Raw genomic sequence first — 17,781 nt, forward strand, 5'->3', positions numbered from 1 at the left:
TTTTTTTTGTTTATAATTGCACACACTAACGAACTACCTTCAAGTCAAACTGAATTGCGAGCTGAAGTGCCATGAAGTGCAGCCATCAAAAGACATGATAGAAATTTCCAAAAGTGCTATTTACAATTATAACAAAAGTCACTGTTAAATTTTAGTAATCATGATGTAGCTGAAGATATTGATTGTTCTTTGATGGCACCAGGTTATATATTAAAATATTATCAATAAATTTATATTATTTTAAAAATTGAGTTTTATTTTTGTTTCATATTGCACGCTATATATAACGTTGTAAGAATAGTCACCAATTTGTAAGGGCATACGTCACTATTTGTAAAATCGCCAATGGCCTAGGGTTGACAGGTATGGTATTTGATTGACAGTTTAAATAAATTGACAAGACGGCGTTTTTCTCTAAAAAGTACATGTTTTTCTATAAGACAAGGGGGTGCTATGAATATTATGAATGCGCCTTAAAATAAATGTTCCTGGCAAACATAAGTGAGTGGAGTGTTATTTAACATTTAACGACATTTCCGGGACATATATTAGCAGTAAGGCTATTTGTTGGCGCCAGCTGTCCGCGTGTCAAACGACTAGCTCTTTTCCAGTAAATGAGTTGGGGAGGGAGAAAGGAAAGTGGGAGGGACTTTAAACCACGTGACCGGAAGTAGGCCTCCTTCTCTTTTTCGCCAACATGTCTGCCTCCAACGAAAACACGTTAGCCGAGGAAGAAGAAGGCATGGAGGAGCAAGCGCAAGACGGCAGCGACGACGACGACGAAGGAGTCGACATGGAGGAGGACGAAGGAGCGGACGGAGACGGTGACAAGAAGGTGTACGTGCCCGGAATCGAGCCGCTTAAGCCGGGAGAGGAGCTGGAGATGGACCAGTCTGCGTACCGCATGTACCACGAGTGCCAAACAGGCGAGTGGGAGCAAAAACTTAGGGAAATACTCATGATGTTGTTTAATATTTTATTGTGGATTTGTTTTGTACAGTTGTGCGGAATATTACACCTATGTTATGTTCGCCTTGCATACACACTACCAGCAACGAGTAACGGATATTGAGCTTTTGGGTGCAATTTCTAAATAAGATCAAAAAGGACTGTAATAGCATTGCAAAAGACTGCAAAAGACTTCACCTTTTGTGAAACCCAGTGGTCACTTCAGTGGACAGCTATTCTAAAGTTGACACTTAAGACTTTCAACTCTTTATAATGTCTATTTTTAATCCTATCTATATGATATAAATAAAAATTCTAATCTACACAATGTTAACTCATTTACTACTAAACATCATAGTCACAAGACATCCTCCTTTCAAGCGCCACGGGAAATTGTATCCTATGGCGACGTGAACACAGAATTTACAAAAAGAAAATTAGATACCCCACCTTTGAGCTTAAAAAAAAGTTTTGTTTCTACTCATTTTTTTTTCCCCCACAATATTTTTATTGATTTTCAAACTAATAATTCACACCATCAAAACAATACCATAAAGACCACAGGGAGAACATAGTTTCTACTCATTTTAGTTCATTAGTTATGAGCAGTTGAACATCATAAACAACATAGTTATTTGTCTTTGGTACTGAATGAGTTCCTAAAAACTATATTAATGCAATTGGAATTAATAAAAACAGAAATACATACTGGTTACGGCCCCAAGTAACACTCTAAATTTGATTTTTGTTTTTCCCAACGTAGTATTTAACTAATTGCATGCCATTAAGGGCGATAGACTGGCTATGAATGCTGATGTTTCAAGGGCCATTTACATGGTGACCCTCCAAGAATACGAAAAATTTCAAATTTGCATTTGCGTCTCCATTTGAACAATGTCGCAATTCCGCATGAAAACAATGTGGTATTCATGCCAGGCCCTAGGGGGCAGTGCAGATTTACAAGGCGACAGAGAATGATGCACTTTGACCCCACCAAGCTCCCTCAGCCCGGAAAAAATATGCCCGCCCACTCGAAGCAATGGCATTTTTCTTTTGTTCAAAAAGGCACAACAATTGAAACATTCAACATATTTAATGTAAAAATATTATTAAAACAGTAAATTAAAGCCGACATTCCGCCGTTTGCTGTTTTTAATGTTTAGTAGCACTGCTGCGCACGCCCAATGTGACGTGTACGAGTGCTGACGTTAAAGTCGCGGTCTCGCGCCGTGGGAGCCTTTGATATGCGTGCCTCAATCCCCGGCAATCGGAATCTTCCACTTTGGAGGCAGGATTCAGAATTTTTCGTCTTCGCCGACAACATATGCACGCGAGGCGAGTCCGCTACTCAGTCATTGCGTCTTTGTGTCGCAAAGTCGCCATGTAAACTGCCCGTCAGTGTCCTTGATGGCATTAGACATCTAATCCATTTTGACTGGGAGGGACAAATGAATTAACCTTTGCAGAACAATTAAACATTAGAAGAAAAAGCAGTTGAGCACTTAGATAATAGATCAGTGGTTCTTAACCTTGTTGGAGTTACCGAACCCCACCACTTTCATATGGGCATTCGCCGAAGCCTAGTATAGTATGAAATAATTTTTTTTCAAATTCAAGACGTATGGTTTTTCTACTGGTGCACAAAACGAACCGTGCAGAACAAAATCAACATAGTGCATGAACTCGCAATAAATTACATACCTGATTTGCGATCAGGCAACTTTATATGATGCTGTGAGGATCTGTTTGTCAATGGGTCCAAATTAAAGAGCAGGCAGAGTGGCCTTATCATCGAATCTGGCTTTCTTCAGCAAGTGTTGTGTTCTAATATTCCCCATCTCCATGCAGCTTCTCGATGTGTTCCTTTAGTTTTGCCGGTGCGATGCTAGAGTTGCTGAACTTGGCTTTACAAAACATACAGATAGGATGCTGACTCCCACCCCGTTCCGTGAGATGAATATGAGAATCCATATTGTACATATTCTTCTGACCGCTTTCTTTTTTGCCTGACATAATTAGTATGGATTAAAATATGAAGACAGTAATTACACGACTTTCTATGATTACATTAACACGTTGGACCACTCCTGAGTGCACTAAGTTTCTCGCAGCACTGATTGGCCAAGCAATGTCACATGATCATCTGCAGCCAGTGATGGCCAAATGGGGCATGCCATCGCGTATAGACATAATGAGTCTGTGTGTCTTGACCTCAGCAGCAGAAGCTCCACCGAACCCCAAGGGTTCGATGGGACCCAGGTTAAGAATCACTGTAACAGATGTAGGCCTACACAAAAACAAACATTAAAATTAGAGGTGCACAATAATTATCGGTACAATAATTATCGGTCCGATAATAGGAATTATGACGTCATCCCAATAAATCCAATAACATAACTTATCGGGCCTATTAATATTAATTTTGGCACGGTGTCGGTGGATTGGGATGTGTGCGTTTGTTTCCACTCCTGTTTTGCAGGATGCAAAGTTTTGTTACTTTTCCAGAGGCCTTATTTTTCCATCACTGAATGATGAACCTTACTTTGGCAATTAGCAAATGTTTGCATTTTACAGTGTTATGTTTACAAGTTATTAAGAGGCCTTTTGGCTATTGATAGGCTTGCTGGCCTATAATTGCCAGGTTAGAAAGTTGTTTCATGGACCAAGACGACAAAAGTCTCCTCTCCTGTTGCACCAAATGTTTTATCTGCTGAAGAAGCACAATACCTGTTCATTATAATAATTTTCATTTCATCATGACAATTCTGGTTATGTCAAAGGCAAATCTAGTATTTTTTACCTACAGGTGTTCAAAAACTCAGGTGAATATACTTGAAAAATTATATATATATATTATCGGTTATCGTATCGGCCGTAAGGAGCAGGAAGTTATTGATATCGGTATCGGTTTCAAAAAATGGATCTCGTGCACCCCTAATTAAAATGACTTTGCAATTAGTTATTAATCTAGCCTTATTTTACAACACTCAAACTTGAAGCTTGTTAATTAATTTATTACTACGACTATAGTGAGTGCAAACTTAAACAGCTTTGTGTTAATGCACAAATATAAGTCTGCACAATAAGGGGCTAACATTCATTAGTTTCATCGCAAGTTCGCAACTACTTTTATTTTTACCAAAGTAGCTGTCTTGTCTGTGTGCGGGCTCCATACTGCCCCTGGGTGACGTAGCTAGAGCAGCGACACACGCTACAGAGCGTTCAAGGGCAGTTTCTACAAAAATACAATTCCCTACCTTTTCACCTAATCTATTTCAATGTACAGGCGCGCCATGTTTGAGCTTTGACATCGTGGCGGACACCGACGGAGACGGCCGAAAGGAGTTCCCTCTGTCCATGTTGTTGTGTGCTGGAACACAGGCTGACACCGCCATGGCCAACAGGTTGGTGTTGCCTCATAACCATATGATGAAATCAGCAAATTCTTTGGGTAGATGACTTTATTCCCTCAAGTTTTACATTTTACTTCTCACGGCATATAAGTTAGCAAAGCCTCACAAGACCAGATGGAAACAATAACTAATTTTAATGATGGCTTGGTTCCACAAACTGTCTTGAGTAAATCATGTCAGCGAGGGAGCCCCTGGACTCTAGTTTATTGTTCTTGTCATCCATCTTTTTTGCTCTTCACTGCCGCACCAGCAGAAAAAGATATCAAGCTTTTTTTTGGGGTGGGGGGGCTTTCCCTGCAGACTGCTGGTCATGCGCATGCACAATCTTCACGGAACAGAAAAAGAAAAGGAGGAAGAGGAGGAAAGCAGTGATGAAGAAAGTGATGACGAGGAAGAGGATGATGAAAATAAAAAGCCGCAGTTAGAACTGGCCATGATGCCTCATTTTGGAGGCATTAACAGAGTCCGAGTATGTCAAATTTTCTCAAACATTGACTCGTTGACGTTCATTGCTGTCAATGGTAACCTAAAATTGTGTTTTACTCATTATCAGGTGACCCAACGTGGAAACCAGACACTAGCCGCCGTCTGGTCCGAGAAGGCAAAGGTAGAAATATTTGATCTGCGTGCTCAGCTGGAGGCAGTTCATAGTTCTGCGGCCATGGCGACGTTCATGCAGCAGCAGAAGGAAGCATCAGCGCTCTTCAGCTTCTCAGGTCACATGACTGAAGGCTTTGCCATTGACTGGTCACCTATGGTGCCTGGTAAGTCATGACTTCTCAACTCTAGGGTTGTGAAATTTGCCACTATTTGTTGATAAGTACTGTATTTTCCGCTCTATAAGGCGCATCGGACTGTAACGCGCACCCTCAATAAATGGCTTGTTTTAAAACTGATTTCATATATAGGGCCTACCGCATTATAAGGCGCAGTAGTAGTAGTAGTGGTTGCGTTATGCATGGAGCTGCGCTAAAGGGAATGTCATGCCATGATTAATCAATATCGATCTATACGTAAGGCGCCTCGGATTATAGGGCGCTAGGGCGCACTGTCGGCTTTTGAGAACATTGAAAGCTTTTAGGTACGCCTTATGGTGCGGAAAATATGGTAATCTCAGAGTTCCTACAATTTTCAATAAGTGATATTTAAAGGTGCACAATGTAGGATTTGCACGTGAATTATTCATGAAATGGCCATAATTTTTCAATAGACATGTTTTTTGGAAATACTTCTACAATGGATCTCAATGGTTAGCCCTTTAACACCGAACGTGTCGGCACCGACGCATTTACTCATATCGTCTTTGAAGCTTCGTCACGCTGTAATTACGTCACCCACATGCCGCTGGTTGGTCTCATTTGAAAGTGCGGAAGTTGATGTCCACACCAGTTTTTATTTCAAGTCAATCGACCAAGAAAAACGGGAGATAATGTCATTTGAGTTTTATAGTTTTATTGCACTCATAAATATGCATTAAAACGCTGCATGGACCATGTATCTATCTCCATATTTCCATCATTTCTTGTCCTTTTTCAAAACTGAAAGCAGCACAAAAGACTACATATCCCAAGAGCCGTTCTGATGTCAAGAAGGACGAACCGAATGTGATCATTTTTAATACATTTCCGAACGAGGCGCCAACTAATGAAAGGGAGGCATGCGACGCAAGCAACGGCCGCTTGGTTTGAGCGAGCGACTTTGGAACGTGCAGAATGAATATAAAACTACATTTAGCGCAAGCTAATGCATTATTTCATTAACTCAAGGAAGAAGATGAGCCGTATTTGTTGTCTTTTTCTTTGCATGAGTCGGCGTCTCGCCGAATAGAAGTGACGGCAGCGCGCACACGGCGAAAGAGTAGGCTGTGTGACGACGTGTGTGACGCAGCTCCGTGACCTGTTCAAGCTTTATTGAGTGCGCAAAAAAAAAAAAAAAACTTTATTGGGTCGCATGCCTGAAAATTTTGAATTGAACTGAACTACTTGTCAATATTTTTTAAAATACTTTTTTTCAATGTTGTATATATTTTTTCTTTACTATAATCTTTTCCATTTTTATGTAGATGTGTGTTTGAGAAGCTTGATTGCATGTAGGTATATACTTTTGATAACGTGATGGGTACAACACCTAACTTCACAAAGAGATATCCTCCAAACCCTTTTTGCGTTATATGATATATATATTTTTTTTTTCTCACTATTTTGCACTGTATATAACCTGTTTTGACCATAGTATGTGTAAAGGCCAAAAAAACGCCTATGACCATACCTGCTGTTTGTGTTGAATTGTCAAACATAAAACTATTCAATCTTATTTTTTTCTATTGAATGTTTATCCTAACAAGTTGAAGAAATAGGATCAAGCTTCAAAACGGTTGGTCGAGCATGTTTGGTTGTCAGTGGGACGTCAACATTACAAATTTTGAATAAAGATTTTGGGATTTTTTTGTCTTTTTGGGTCCAAAATGTGGATTAAAATTGGTCAGTGAAGAAAACAACAGTTTGGACATGAAGTTCAAGGTGTCCTGTAAAAAGCGACCCAACTTGGCCATTGTAAACAGTTTTTTCTTTGAAATATAAAGGCAACATCAAATGCATGCAAATTCGGCCAAAATAGGCTTAGGTGTTAAAGGGTTAAGCAGAGATTTTCCCATTTTAAAGGACTATTTACGTGTCGCAAATATGTTCCCATTTTGCTTCCATGTTCATCATTAGCCAAACACGAGACCAGTTTCCAGTCTTCGTCTGGGTTGCCACGGCTCTGTACGCCCCGTAAACTAAGGATGCCCAACTTTGACAAACAGTCTGAATTATATCTACCACTCAGCAAAAAAACATCGTTACAAATCTCAAAGCATAGACCTTATTACTATTGACGTGACACTTTGTCATTCTTTGCGCGACACCTTACCATAGGGGGCCGAGCTAGAATCTTCATTTAGTAAACGTCGAAGGCGGCACACGGTCATGTCAAAGCCGGGTTTAAGCTTGGATTTTGGAAAACTACGAAAGCTGTACCGCATACAAACAGGAAGGATTGTCTCAGGAGTGATTTGTTCGAGGATTCAAGGTAAATATTTTTCATACCATGCATGCATTTTGAAACGTTGTGAAAAAATCAATGGGAGAATGGGAATTGCTACAGCATTGGCGTCATTATTCGACATATACGTAAAATAGATGCGTAACTGCCCGGTTTTTAGCTCTTTTAACAAAGAATCGAGACAATTTTACGTCCTTATCTATAGTGATTGAAGCATTCATTTGCAAGAATTTTCTTTGTTTACACATGGAAGCTGCTTAAAGATGAGATGCACATTCGCCATATTTACGTAAAATACATGCTACCTGCACGGTTTCTTTTGCTTTTGAACAAGAATCGAGACTGTTTTACGTTCATATCTATAAAGAATTCAGGGATTTAAGCATTTATTCACAAGAATTTTCGACAGAAAAGCTGTTTACGCCAGGCGGCTGCTGGCCTCATTCGCTAACAGAGTAGCATTGTACTTGGACAATATACGTAAAATAAACGCTAACTACACGGTTTCTTTGCTTTTAACCAAGAATCGAGACTGTTCTACGTCCATATCGATGAAGAATTCGAGGATATAAGCATTTATTCACAAGAATTTTCGCCAAAAAAAAACTGTTTACGCCAGGCGGTCGCTAGCCTCTTTGGCTAACAGTATACAGTGTATAATGATTATAAAGGGCTTTTCTATTCTATAATAACTTGTGATTGTAAATAGAATAAACATTATTTATAACTGATTCTACATGTTTTCCTCAAGTATTAAGTTTCTGATGTTAAATTGAGTGATTTAATAGCTGTTAAAAACTTGCAGTAAATAAAAAAAAAAAATGAAGTTGCTATTTTGCTCAAAAACTCATATGATATATTAAATATTGCAATTGATCCTGAAAATATAAGTGGTTATCTCTGCATTTGGTGATTTTTGTGCATCTTGTGTAAAATCTGAGACTTTTATAGGCATTTTAAGTTGTGTTATACTTATATAAAAAATAATTAGGATTTTATAAAGGAACGACTTTGAATTTCTTGGTGCCGCTGCTCATGGAGACTCATACAGTATATGGCTAAGGTAGATGCCTGTTAGGTTTTCGGTCGGTAGCAGCTTAGGTTTTGAAAATATATGAATTTGAAGTTTTTGAAAATAGGCCCCCTACGAATCAGCCCCGTTTTCCGTGTAATGTCAATAGGTTATGAAGTCTATGCTCAAAGAATTCAAAACCACAAGAAAAGCAAAACAAGGATAGACATTCATTTGGTGTGGTTGTGCTACGTTATTTAGTATGTTGATCCATTGATTGGTGCTACGTTATTTAGCATGTGGAGCCATTGACCAGGGAACGTGTGTATAAATATATTCGGTAATTGAAATTAAAATGGATGGAGCAATTCAATCGTCTTTGTGGATGCTGTCAGTGCATTACTAAGTTATATATCGTTTGCCAGCGTGCTTGTACATTGAGAAAAGTAGCCCTCCCTCACTTCGGTGATGGTGACATAACTATCTTGGACCTCGTCTCACTGCTTGTTTAATCTTCATTACTAAATGTTGGCATTATTATATTGAAAACATCTTGCATGAAAATAACTAAGACATACCTTCTGCAGAGCACTCATTGTTTGCTACTGAAAGTTATTTTCCTGCAGGTTCTCCAATGTGAAGCTGTTCTGGCAACCCAAAGGAGAAGGGCATTTTGTGCTTGTCAGTATTTTGATCTGGACATTTTTCAAGACATCGTTCCATGCAATTTAAAAAATTAAGGAATTAAAGGCATACCAGTCAAAATCGAATGCCATTTTATGACATTTTATCAAGACGAGTATGTATGAAATGAATCGACAACTATTTTGATAGTCGATGAATCGTAGAGAGACATTGTTGACGTAAATGATGTCCAAATCACCCTTTATTAAGAGGCTTGACTTCACAGTAGTAAGCATTCTTTTTTTTTTTTTTTTTTTACAAAAAAAATTCACATTTTCTAAAAATTTAACTGGGGGGGACAGTAAATAGTCTTTATTTTTTATTTCTTAAATTGTTTTACTTATTTAAAAATGTTTTAAATTGAAAAATGGTGATTTATTTTTAATAAACTCATTATTTATATCATAATTTTATTGAGTTTACATGATTCATATACATAAAAAACAGGGGGGCTGACTTCTGTAGTCCCTAATAAAAGAAGTTGATTTATTTTTGTAGTTAATAAAAATAAATGAATATGAAGATATGAAGTCAACATAATTAAAAGAAAATCAATTTTAAAAATATATATAAATTTTATATTTATAAAAAATAATTGAACTTAAGAGATCTGCAAACATCTACTTTGGCTTTGGAAAACAATTGTGCAGTTACATTGCTATAAAACATTTGTAGTCCCAACTTTTCTCAGTTTTTGGTTCCAAAGCACATTGCCAACTAAAATATAAAACCCGGAGTAAAATAACATGATTTATATATGAGCCGGTTAGTGGAAGAATCACAAAAATAATCGGTGATTAATTGACGATAAAAATATCTGACAGCCTTGGTGAAATTGAAATCCATGGCTATTCAGTATGTGACTCAGTCCAAACGTTATCGTCACAGGTCGTCTAGTCAGTGGCGACTGTAAGAAAAACATCCACGTATGGGAACCGCAAGAAGGTGGAGCCTCATGGCGGATTGACCAGCGGCCGTTCAGCTCGCACAGCAAGTCCGTGGAGGACCTGCAGTGGTCGCCGACTGAAGCAACGGTACTTTTGCCTTTTTCTCTTTTAAAAACAGCTTCCTGTATACAGTATACTGACCTGAATTTGTCATCTATGTTTCAGGTTTTTGCATCATGCTCAGTGGATCAGTCCATCCGTGTTTGGGATATCAGGGCCCCGCCCAACTCCATGCTGTCGGCCAACGAAGCCCACGAGTCAGACATCAACGTCATCAGCTGGAACAGAACTGAGCCGTTCCTTCTTTCTGGAGGGGATGACGGGCTTCTCAAAGTGTGGGACCTGCGGCAGTTTAAGGTAATCAGTGAATTGAATCGTTTTCACTTTGTGGTTTAGTCAATATCTAGATTGGCAGTTACTACAGACAAGTCTATTAGCAACCGTGAGTCACAGCAATAAAGTGAAGTGTTTCCAGGGCAACCATTTTGCGCTTCAAAGTGTGACGTTAGAGGATGACTCTGCCTTTTTCTTGAACATTTAGTCATGTAAGTTTATTTCAACGATGTTCCCGTTTATGTTCAGAATCCACACATTGATGACCACATTAAAAGTCATGTGGTAAAACATTTATTTGGTGGTATAAGTTGGAAACAATTGTCTCAATCTATCGATAAAAACATCCTAGTTCATGAAATCTGAGGTCCTGAAATGAGGTTGCACATTTGGAAACAATGTAACATGTCGAATCCTATTGAACTTGATTAACTGCATTTAGTTAATCTTTATGTTGTTCAAAGCTTGGCTGTACAACCACATTGAATCCAAATCTGATCCAGATTTTCCATTTGGAAAGATTTTCACACTGAAAGTCCCAATTAACACAGCCAAGTGCCTGAACAAAATTTTCAGTTTATGCAAGGTTAGAAGCTAGAATATCAAACATTAAAAATTTTCAAACACATTTCATATCCTAAACTTTTTGGCTACCATGGACGTGATAGAGGTCCTATTAGACGTGGGCAACCTCATGATCAAGGTCATGCACTGAGGAAAGATTTTGTTCAATTTCATAAATCTGGTGTGACATATTGCAAATGTAGCCTGACTACAGTTTACTGAGAGTAAGCATAGCCTGAAAAAGAGGCCAGTGTTGAAGGCTTTTAAGCCGTTTATAGTATAGGCGTGCGAAATTTCTGATTCTTAGATTATTCGCGATTCGGCCGTGGAAGATTCGAGAAAGATTCACAAACATCCAAATTCCGATTATTGAATTATACCAGGTAAAGCAGAACTAAAACACAGTCAGCGCGGTCTTCAGGACACAATGAGGAACGGACCGAGAGCAAATATCATGTTCAACTCATGCCACTAGGTAAAAAAAAAAATACCTGACTGCGGCCGACAGCTGGTTCAAACAATCCAATGCAAACAACGGGAGCAATTTTATCAACTTTAACGGTTGATTCACATCTTTAAATTAATTGAATGTAGTTTAAAGCTGCTGATACAGAATGGGGACTTGAGTATTTTATTTAATGTTTTTAACTGTTAACTTGATACTTAAATATTAGTTTGGTTTAGCCTAATAGGATTTTTAAACTATTTTGGAACTAATGTACAAAACATTAAAAGGGGGGGTGGGTGACATTATAATTGGACCCTCTGAATCGTAATCGAATCGTTAGGTACCCAAAGATTCCCACCTCTACTGTCCAGTGAAGGGAACCTCTAGAACTAAACACAACTAAGAAAATTACACATAGTGTATTAAAATAAACTTTACTTTCCACTGTTCCCAAAAACCCATTAGCTAAATGCTAGTATACAATAGAGGAGGGCATTGACATGTTAGCGAAATTAGCCTTGTAGTATTAAACTCTGAACAATATCACGCACACACACACAAAGACTCAGTAACGTTCATAAACAAGAAATATGACAACATTTACAAGAATATGCTATTTACCGTAATTTTCGGACTATAAGCCGCTACTTTTTTTCCCCTCATTTTGAATCTTGCAGTTTATTTGTTGATTAATTTGGGTGATAGGTAAAACTTAATTTGACAGTGGCGTCATAAGACTGCCATAAGACCGTCATAGTTTTGACATGACACTATGACGGATGTCATCAAGTGTCATCCGGCAAATTATGTCACCAACTCCATTTATGTCCAGCTTGGATCTTTTACATCCTTTCAAAAGTGGGTTAATTTGCAGGATTACACAAAATGACAATTGTCATAAGCATTCATTAACGTTCATGGCAGTGTCATTTCATAATTATGATGGTCTTATGACAGTCTTATGGTGCCACTGTCAAATAAACTGTTACCAAATACCATAACGAGCAATTAATGAAACAACTGGAACAGTAATTAAAGAAATGGCACAGAACATTAATTTTGATTGTTCTTTACATCTGTAGCGCTGCAATGCATGGTAAGTGGCATGTTGGGCGGCAACAGTGTTGTCAGGAGGTGGCAGCAGAAGTTGACTGTTTCCTCCAAGGGAGCAGTGATGGCCAAATGAAGCTTTTTGAAGCATTGAACCTGTGCAGCCAATTGGTTCAAAGCTTCATGGTGGTTCATATGGTCTTCTGAGAGTTTTATGATGCCGCTGACAAATAAACTGTTACCGGTTAGTATCTTTTGGTGTAAATATCCCATAATACAGTGAGTACAGCTGCGGCTTATAGTCCAGTGCGGCATATCTTTGAACAAATGCCGTTTTCGTTTCAAATTTGGTGGGTGGCGGCTATAGTCAGGTGCGCCTTATAGTCCGAAAATTACGGCATATGCTTCAAAACTTAAGTTATATGAACAATGCTTCATCAGGACTTCTTCTACAACAGTATGTTACTGTCACTGCTTTTGGAAAGCGGCACTGCCTCCCAGTGGCCAAGGTGCGCACATTAGGCCAGGGAAAATTAAAGTTCCATAATTCACTGTCTTCATTATAACGCCCTGAAGGGTAGGTTCTGTATTTTTTTTTCCTAAATCTTGTATGCTTCCAAAAATTACCCTAATTTGTGAGCCAGTGTAACTGTTTTTCTACATTCCTTGCACTGTTCAGTGAATTTCTTTATTCTATTTTACTGTATTTCATTTCATATACTTTATTTGTTGACTTTGTATGTTCTTAATAACGAGCCTTGTTTAAAATATTGACCTTGATAAGAGACAGGCTAATATTATGTTAATATTTGCGTCTTATCATTGCAGATTCTTTAAAACTACAAGTTAAAAAATGATGTAATCTTTGAAAAATGGTGGAGGGGGGGTCCAGATTGGATAATATTACCAAAAAAAAAAAAAAAAAAAAGTGATAATCTAATCGGCCTAAAGAGATTGGGCGTTAATGTCAAATCTCATGAGATAAGGTTATCTGTGTGTATTATTTGTTAGATACATTCAATATTTATGATTTCAAACTGTTAGGTCACTAAAATCACACTTTAAAATCTAGACTAATCCTTTCCGTTTAATTTTTTTTCAGTCTGGGCGACCAGTGGCCAACTTCAAACAGCACTGTGCCCCCATCACTTCGGTGGAGTGGAACCCAGTGGACTCGAGCGTTTTCGGTGCATCCGGAGCTGACGATGTGGTCAGCCAGTGGGATCTGTCGGTGGAATCGTGCGACGTGGGCGCCAGGGTGGAAGGCATGAAAGACCTCCCCCCGCAGCTGCTATTCCTGCACCAGGGCCAGTCGGAAATCAAGGAGATACACTGGCACCCGCAGATCCCCGGCGTCATGATTTCCACGGCACTGTCAGGATTTAACGTGTTCAGGACGATATCAGTGTAGCCATTTGTGTGACTATGTTACAGGGCTATTGATCGCGATTGACATCAAATCCACTTTGACTGGGAGAAGCTGGCAGCGAATGATCACTGCCAACCCTCCCTGTCAAAATGGATTGGACGTCTATTGCTGTCAATGAGTTCATCGTGAAGCCATTCAGAATGAACTGAGATGAAACATTTAAGAAAATGCCCAGAAAAGTATGACCTGGAAGTGTGACAATATTTACGAACAGGTAAGATAGTTTTTTTGCAATCACTGGGAGGCATCCGGACATCTTGTTTAATATTATGAAATCTTCAATCATGGACGACGTGCCAATTTAAAGTCTGCTTTTCTATCATAACTCTAGTTTGTTTGTTTTTTAAGAATTGCTGCATGCTTAAAATAAACAATTCTGTGTGAAGTTGAACAATACAAAACAAGGCTTGCACCAATTTAAAATCCCAAAATTTTGTTTTATTTCACTGTAAACCACAGGACATTAAATGCCAGCCAGTTCCATGGATAAACATGTCATTCTCCATTTTACAGCATTAAGAGATATTTTTAAAAAAGTATTTGATTGTCTCAGCATTTATCCCATTTTTTTCCAGCCCTGCAGCCCTAAAGGGAAAAAAGCTTTGGTAGTGTATGAAAACATGCACACAAAAAATAACTACACTCTGCAATTAGATCTAACGAGATCAGATCCAGAGAAACTCACATTGTCAAAAGATGGAATGTTGCACGACGACGTTCGAAATGAATGACAAACATGAAGACATAAACATGCAGAAAACGAAAGAAAAAGACAAAGACAACACAAACTACAATACTTGCTCGATTTAAGGCACTTAAAAACATGGCACATTTGGTAAAGGATGAATAAAATTGAGATTAAAAAGCCTCTGGGCTAAAAAGTGCTACAACTTTTTCACACAAATGCTGCTTGTATTAAAACGGGTCTTTGTTATATCTGTTACCCTTGTCGATAAAACGTGTTTTTCCAGCAGAGCAACATCGTCGACACGCTGTACAGCTTTAGGAAGAAAACTAAAATCAAGTTTGTTTCCATCACTTTCACCCCTTATGTCAAGACTCATGAAAAAGTGGCTTTCGAGTGAAATTTCAGGATGAACCTGCAGTGTAAAGAAAAATATAAGTTGGCACAAGTCAAATTCAACATGTCGAGTAAACTGGACTTCAATTTAAGTATAACTTGTGCAATGTGGGAATCGAACCCCGGCTGCCACAGTTGTAATGAAGCATGCTGAGCTAAACGCATTTAAGTTATAATAACTAATGGGAAGTGTAGATCCAACCTGAAATGTAACCTAAAAGCCAACTATGTTGGGGTGAACAACACTTGGTAGCAGTCAGATTATAGTCCAATTTCATCATCAAAGTCGTCTTCAAAAGTATAGCCTCGCCCCACTTCCTCTTCCTCTGAGTCACTTTCCGAGTGGCTGCTACCGACCCTCCTCCGGTCCAGTGCGCTAACCCCTTCGTAGTCGGAGCTATGAGATGAAGCCGGGCTGGGAGGCCCATCTTTGTGGGCGGCGAACTCCGTTTCAACCCTCTCCCTTGTTGGACTCGTCGTCAGGTCCTCCTCCTGAAAGTCGAACCCTTGACCTTCATCCTCCTCCGATGCCTGGCGGATTATCTCCTCCCGCTTGTCGCTGAATCTCACTTTGGGACGCAGCCCCTTTGGTTTGATCCCATCTGTTACTCTGCCATCGCCCATCTGGTTTTCATCCAGGTTCCTTCCGTTCAGCTCGTTGTGCCTGTTCACGACGGACGTCTCCTTGCTTGGTTTTGTTTCCACTGGGGATGTAATATTTTTGGAATCCAGTCCTAAACCGTCCATTACCCCTAGTACGTCCCCTAGCATGGAAGGACCTAAATCTAGATCCAAATCCAATGTAAATGACGGCAACGGCTCTGAGAACTCTAGCTCATCCCTCGCCAGATTCCCTGTTGGTTCTTGATACAGATCATTGTGGTTCGCAGTTGTCGCGTAATCCACGGATGAAGACCCCGGGCTCCCTAGGTCGGAGTTAGGTGGACTCGGACCCAGCGTGGACAGGAACGACGTGTCCCCGAAGGCGTCGCCACCTCTGCCGATATGCATGGTGTGGCGGAAGTCACCCAAAGGGGCTGAAATCATAGTGGGGTCCAGTCGAGAGCCCCGGGTTGATTTGTGGAGCGGCATGTCTGCTAAAATGATTAGACATAGGTGAGGCAATGAAAAAAAAAGTCAAAGCAGTGCAGAATTCAGTCAATAATGGAAGAAAAAAAACACTCTTGATTAGAAAGCAAACTGTTGTGCAATAAGACAGGGCGGCCCATGAGTTTTTGCCACCGAGGGCCATGCTGAGGCTTGTACTTAAACACTCACATATTTTAGTCTGCCCTCAGGGGTTGCATGTGGTCAAAACAAGACTACAGTACTTTTTGCAGTCAAATTACTCTATTTGCAATTTTTGCTAAGTGCTACATTGCCCTAAGACCAAAGCAGACTAGTTTTATGGTAAAACAACATGTAGGAACCTTTATAGTGGTGGTGTATTGCAAAATAAGATTGTAAATAACTTAATTTGAACCTGGTGTGTAGCATTAGCGCCAGTAAAATAAGTTTAATGATTGATAGATGGGGGAATTTAAATATTAACAGACTATTGATTAACTTTCATATTATTTTGATAAGGTACGGGGGCATTGCAGGCTCGCACCTTTCCAACATTAGCCAAATATACAAAAAATCGTTTTAAAAACATTTTTAAAAATCACTGCATTGTAACTTAGAGCTAGCAGCCACAACTTCTAATCAACATGCTAGTCGCGCGCCATATAAAAACACGTGAGCTTTCTGATAAAACAACTTACTTCTCAAACGGTAAAATTCTGCAGTTTGCTTCACCCTCTCTCGTCCGTATCTCCGACTTTCTTTTACATCTGGATATTTGTTTCCCCTCTCGGCTTTCGAGCGTCTTTTCCCTTCGTTCTTCTTTTCCCTCGCCGTCGTTTTTTTTTTCTTCCACAGGGATGGGCGCCAGCCGAGGAAGTGACGCGACGTGTGGAGTTGGAGCTCCAGTTTTACCCCCTCGAAAAACTTCTCAGCTATCAACTTTAAATTTTACATGAGTCCCACGGTTCGTCATAATAACGGGATTTAACAGGTTCGTATTTGTACTTGTTTGAAACTACAACCGAAGTGGTTCCACCAGTACTGAATGGAGTTAGCAGCAGCTACCAAACTTATTTTCAAGTAGGATAATAAATATTTACTTATATATACTTATTATATGGCCCAAACACCGACTATTCTGGGGAATTCTTCACACCTTTTTCAGTGGCTTTTGTCTTCTGGAATGATAAATGGGTTGGTCTTGACAGCCTGGAAGGTTTATGTGGTTTTGACTCAAAATAAACTGCAAGTCACCACATTCAAAAATCTTTTTAACCCTTTATGGGGCTAGTGACTACCGTAATTGTCGCACTATAAGGCGCACATGACTATAAGCCGCCACCCACCAAATTTGACACGAAAACAACATTTGTTCATAGACAATAATAATACATTTTATTTCAAGCCGCCTCTCTGGCACTAAAGGTTGCCGTACAATCATATAAAACATTTAAACTAGGGCTGTCAAACGATTAACATTTATAATCAAGTTAATCACAGCTTAAAAATTAATTAATCGTAATTAATCGCAATTCAAACCATCTATGAAATATTACATATTTTTCTGTAAATTATTGTTGCAATTGAAAGATAAGACACAAGACGGATATATACATTTAACATACTGTACATAAGTACTGTATTTGTTTATTATAACAATAAATCAACAAGATGGCACTAACATTATTAACATTCTGTTGAAGCGATCCATGGAGGAAGTCGACGTGATGTCACGATGACGTCACCTCGCTTAGCAACGTGT

The 17,781-nt window shown here is 39.2% G+C and overlaps 2 protein-coding genes across 4 annotated transcripts; one reads left to right on the forward strand and one right to left on the reverse strand.

Annotated features, from left to right (window-relative positions):
* Positions 1–638: 638 nt before the first annotated feature.
* grwd1 (glutamate-rich WD repeat containing 1) lies at positions 639–14,737 on the forward strand. Its single transcript, XM_057835182.1, has 7 exons — positions 639–926; positions 4,235–4,352; positions 4,662–4,830; positions 4,915–5,125; positions 9,988–10,133; positions 10,212–10,403; positions 13,544–14,737. The coding sequence occupies exons 1-7, from the start codon at positions 698–700 to the stop codon at positions 13,850–13,852; spliced, it is 1,374 nt and encodes a 457-aa protein (XP_057691165.1). The 5' UTR covers positions 639–697; the 3' UTR covers positions 13,853–14,737.
* On the reverse strand, positions 14,202–17,196 carry cdc42ep5 (CDC42 effector protein (Rho GTPase binding) 5). Of its 3 annotated transcripts, none has more exons than XM_057835186.1 (2): positions 17,176–17,196; positions 14,202–16,045 (listed from the first exon to the last, which is right to left on the reverse strand). In XM_057835186.1, exon 2 carries the CDS (start codon positions 16,041–16,043, stop codon positions 15,213–15,215), a length of 831 nt encoding a protein of 276 aa, XP_057691169.1. In that variant the 5' UTR covers positions 16,044–16,045; positions 17,176–17,196; the 3' UTR covers positions 14,202–15,212. The 3 variants fall into 3 exon arrangements, with proteins under 3 accessions (XP_057691169.1, XP_057691167.1, XP_057691166.1); XM_057835184.1 differs by lacking the exon at positions 17,176–17,196 and adding an exon at positions 16,718–17,165; XM_057835183.1 differs by lacking the exon at positions 17,176–17,196 and adding an exon at positions 16,718–17,164 and having other exon boundaries at positions 14,202–16,048.
* Positions 17,197–17,781: the final 585 nt, after the last annotated feature.

The sequence above is a fragment of the Corythoichthys intestinalis genome, chromosome 4 (genome assembly GCF_030265065.1).
Source record: "Corythoichthys intestinalis isolate RoL2023-P3 chromosome 4, ASM3026506v1, whole genome shotgun sequence".
NCBI classification, from domain to species: Eukaryota; Metazoa; Chordata; class Actinopteri; order Syngnathiformes; family Syngnathidae; genus Corythoichthys; species Corythoichthys intestinalis.